The 3,701-nt window shown below is 45.2% G+C and overlaps 1 protein-coding gene across 1 annotated transcript in view; it reads right to left on the bottom strand.

The window, feature by feature from the left end:
• LOC103714212 (protein TILLER ANGLE CONTROL 1) overlaps nt 1-1,469 on the bottom strand; it is an 11,512-nt gene extending 10,043 nt beyond the window's left edge. Inside the window, exons 1-4 of the mRNA XM_008801394.3 lie at nt 1,354-1,469; nt 1,136-1,202; nt 347-960; nt 40-148 (exon numbers count right to left, since the gene is read on the bottom strand). Coding sequence (XP_008799616.1) covers nt 62-148; nt 347-960; nt 1,136-1,202; nt 1,354-1,359 — 774 coding nt within the window. The 5' untranslated portion in view covers nt 1,360-1,469 and the 3' untranslated portion in view covers nt 40-61. The remainder of the gene's footprint in view (nt 1-39; nt 149-346; nt 961-1,135; nt 1,203-1,353) is intronic.
• Between the last annotated feature and the right edge of the window lie 2,232 nt (nt 1,470-3,701).

Genomic DNA, 3,701 nt, shown 5'->3' with positions numbered 1-3,701 from the left:
GAATACGATCAGAGTGTGCATGTTAGAGAGAGAATTTACCCGTGCGAGGAGAGATCCCCACTCATGCGGTCATCAGAGGCACCTCACCAGTAGTGCTTCGCTCGTTCAGCTCCGGATGGATCTTCTTCTTCAGCATCCTCGTTAACAGCTACCCATTCCCAAAAAAACCAATCACAACAGATTAAAATAAGAGTTAGTAACTTAACAGTCAGAGGCGTTTCGTTGTCATCACTCCTCCACTCGCATTCCCTCATTCCCACGAACTAATTATCAACGTACGTGGGAGAGAGACTGAGGAGAAGAATGAAATATAAGGATATATAGAAGAGAGCGTTTGGCACCATACTCGGTGTAATTTTGTTGTGGTGGTGTTGGCTTGCGGCGAGTTCACTCCCTTCTTCTTGTGCTGCGTGTTGGTCTTGGGACAAGCGCTTGGAGATCTGGTTGCAGGGTTGGCGACCTGAGACTTCTTGAGAGCATTTCCTCTCTCCATGGAGGCATCGGCAGCAAACAGCTCGGCCAATGTTGTCCTCCCCCTTTCTTTCTTCTCTTCGTTTTTTAACAACGGTTCCTCGAGGACTTTTTCAGCTTCCTCTTCGTTCACCACCGTCTGCACCATTTTCTTGTCCTCCTCATCAAATGGTGATTTCACTATAGAGGGCTCAAAGACGGCCACCGGTTTCCTACGCTCTTCTACAACAAACGCAGCTACTACTAAGACTTCTTGTTCCTCCTCGTCCTCCTCTTCCTCCTCCTCTTCTTTCTCCTGTTCCTTCTGGAGTGATTCCTCTTGTGGGGAGTTGGACTGGGAGAAAAGGACATGGCAGGGATGGCCATGACCTAACGTGCCAATAGTGAGGATGCCATCAAGCATGTCATGGAGCAGCAGTGCTTCTGTGTCCCTATCCCCTTCCTTCTGACGAACCGTCTCTTCCTTCTCCGTCTCCCCACCAAAAACTTCTGGAGATGAAATAAGAACCAACAATGTCATCTCAAGATAGATTAACCGAAAGCAGAACGAATCTCACAAAGAAGAACAAATGCAGCCAGGAAAACTATCTGGGGACGAAAAAAGATCCACCGTGTGATCTCATTGCTCATAGTAATTAATGCAAAAGAAAAAGGAGAACTCGACCTTTCTTTTGAGAAACCTGAGAGTAGCTCATGCTTGGGTGCAATTTGCGGTGCATCCAGTTGAAAATCTGCACCATATGAATGCCCCAAACGGGCAATATAATTATTCAGTAACCTTGTTTGCTCAAAAGCCATTACCAGAGAACCATTTAGAGACTCCGTCGGAAAAGCTCGCGCAATTTGGGTCATGAAATAGAAATGGAGAATTTGTCAACTTACCTTCATTGTAGTCTCTCAGCTGGGGTGGGATAGGAGCGAAGGCCACGGCGAGATTGGATTTGGAATGGACCGACGAGTGAGAGTGAAGGTAAAGCGGTTGAGGGGCAAAATGCCCAGAAGGCTTTAAAAGGGGACACCTGTAAGCAGGAGAAGGGACCCCCGGCAAATAACACTGGGGCTTAGTTGGCTTGAGTTTGGCTCGACTAAACCGGCCGGATTCTTCTTATAGGTGGTCGTTGTCTCCGTAGGCCCCTGCCATGGGAGCACCCCCCTGGTCAAAAGGAATACTGGTGGCCCGGCTGCAGTCAAGAGCACATGTATTAGCGGTCCGGCCAATACGATAGGCGTGGCTCCCTTTCGGCTGATCAAACAATCCTGCCAGCAACGACAAAAGCGTCCAGCATGGCGTCGGCCAACCATCGCGTATTACTGCTTCATGGGCTCTGCTCCATCATCCAACATCGCATCAGCACTGTCGCTTGGAAAGACCTTTGATGCAATGCTCCATCCTACAAGCACCAGCTGGACACGTGACGGACAGCTACAGATCAATTGGGTTCGACCCTCATGCCAGGCCCGCCTTTTCTGCTTCCACCGGCGTATTCTGCACAACAATAAACTAAGAGGAGGTGGTATTAGAGCTTCTAGTCCGCTAACATATATTTCAGAAACACCGTAACATCTATTTAAAGCAAATGTAGAACACTGACATCAAAATTTTGAATATTCATGCATCACATCTTGTTCAAATTTTTTGTTCAAATCTTAAAGAAAATAGCTAAACCCCAATCCATTATCGTTCAGCCCACAGTCCCGTCCGAATTACTCCGGATCAAATTCAAAATCTTACAGATTTGGATTTGGTCAAGGGATCCTCGGCACAATCTCCTCCCTGTCACCCATGATTGCAGAAGTTACCCAATATCAAACCAAATCATATTCACCCATGATTATAGACATTCTAGTATACATTCCTTGCAAACAATAGTTTTCCATTTGCAAAAATAATTAACAGTTGTACATTCAGACTTATATAAAGCCAAGTCTCACTACTAAATTGGTACGAGAGTTTGCAATATCTTCTTCATCCTTTAATAGTATCAGAGCTTTTCATGACCACAGTCAAATTTTTTAATGGCATCTGAAACAACCTCAACCCTTACTACTCTCACAACTCCAACCTCCATTACCCCCGTTAATATCCAAGGCTTGGTGACTCTCAAACTCACTAGGGACAATTAACGCTTGTAGAAAGCACAAGTCGTCCCCTATTTGCGAGGCCAACGCCATTATGGCTATGTTGATGGCACCATCTTTCGTCCTCCTATACATGTGCTCAACTCCACTGCAACATCGTCTTCAGCTACACCAATTGAGGTTCTCAATCCGAAATACTACACCTGGTTTGAACAAGATCAGGTTGTTCTGAGCGCTTTAGTATCATCATTATCCGAAAGTATCCTCGATCACATTGTGGGCATAACCACTGCACGCGATGTCTGGACAGCCTTGGAACGAATGTTCTCATCCCATTCCACAGCTTGTGTGCTACAGATTCGGGCCCAACTTTCCACCATCAAAAAAGAAAGTCTTCCCATATCTAATTATTTCCAAAAGGTAAAATCTCTCTCTAATACCTATGCTGCTATTGGGTCTGCAAGACCATGAAATCACCTCTTATCTTCTTAGAGGTCTAGATTCTACCTATGATGCTCTTGTAACCTCTATCATCACACGCACTAATGCAATGCCCTTAGAAGACATGTTTGGCCATTTACTTCACTTCGAATTAAGGCTTGAACAACACAACTCTGCCTTTGACACCACTGTTGGCTCGGTTAATGTGGCCACATGCCATGATAATTCCAATTCCCGTAGAGATGGACTGGGTTCAAAACAGCGCTCATTTTCAAACAACCATCCTCAGCATAATAATAATTGTGGCAGAGGTCATGGTGGTGGTGGCCGCAATAGAGGAGGCTCTTGCTTATCTAACTCTCACCCTATTTGTGAAGTGTGCGCCCGGAAAGGTTGGACACACGGCAATAAAGTACTACTATTATACCTATCAAGGTGTTGCACCCAATATGTTTGCCTGCCTCACGGCTCAACAACCATCAGCTAATGCAAATTGGTACTCTGACACCGGATCTACCAATCACCTTACCAATGATCTCCAAAATTTAAGCATTCATTCAGAGCATTATGCAGGGGCAGATCAAGTTCAAGTGGGAGATGGGGCAGGTTTGACCATTGCAAAAATCGGTTATTCTACACTTAGCTCTCTTTCACACTCTTTTCAACTATCAAATTTATTATATGTTCCTCAGATTCAAAAGAACCTGATT

The sequence above is a fragment of the Phoenix dactylifera genome, chromosome 17 (assembly GCF_009389715.1).
Source record: "Phoenix dactylifera cultivar Barhee BC4 chromosome 17, palm_55x_up_171113_PBpolish2nd_filt_p, whole genome shotgun sequence".
Taxonomy (NCBI): domain Eukaryota; kingdom Viridiplantae; phylum Streptophyta; class Magnoliopsida; order Arecales; family Arecaceae; genus Phoenix; species Phoenix dactylifera.
This window is presented reverse-complemented; position numbering and strand designations above follow the sequence as displayed.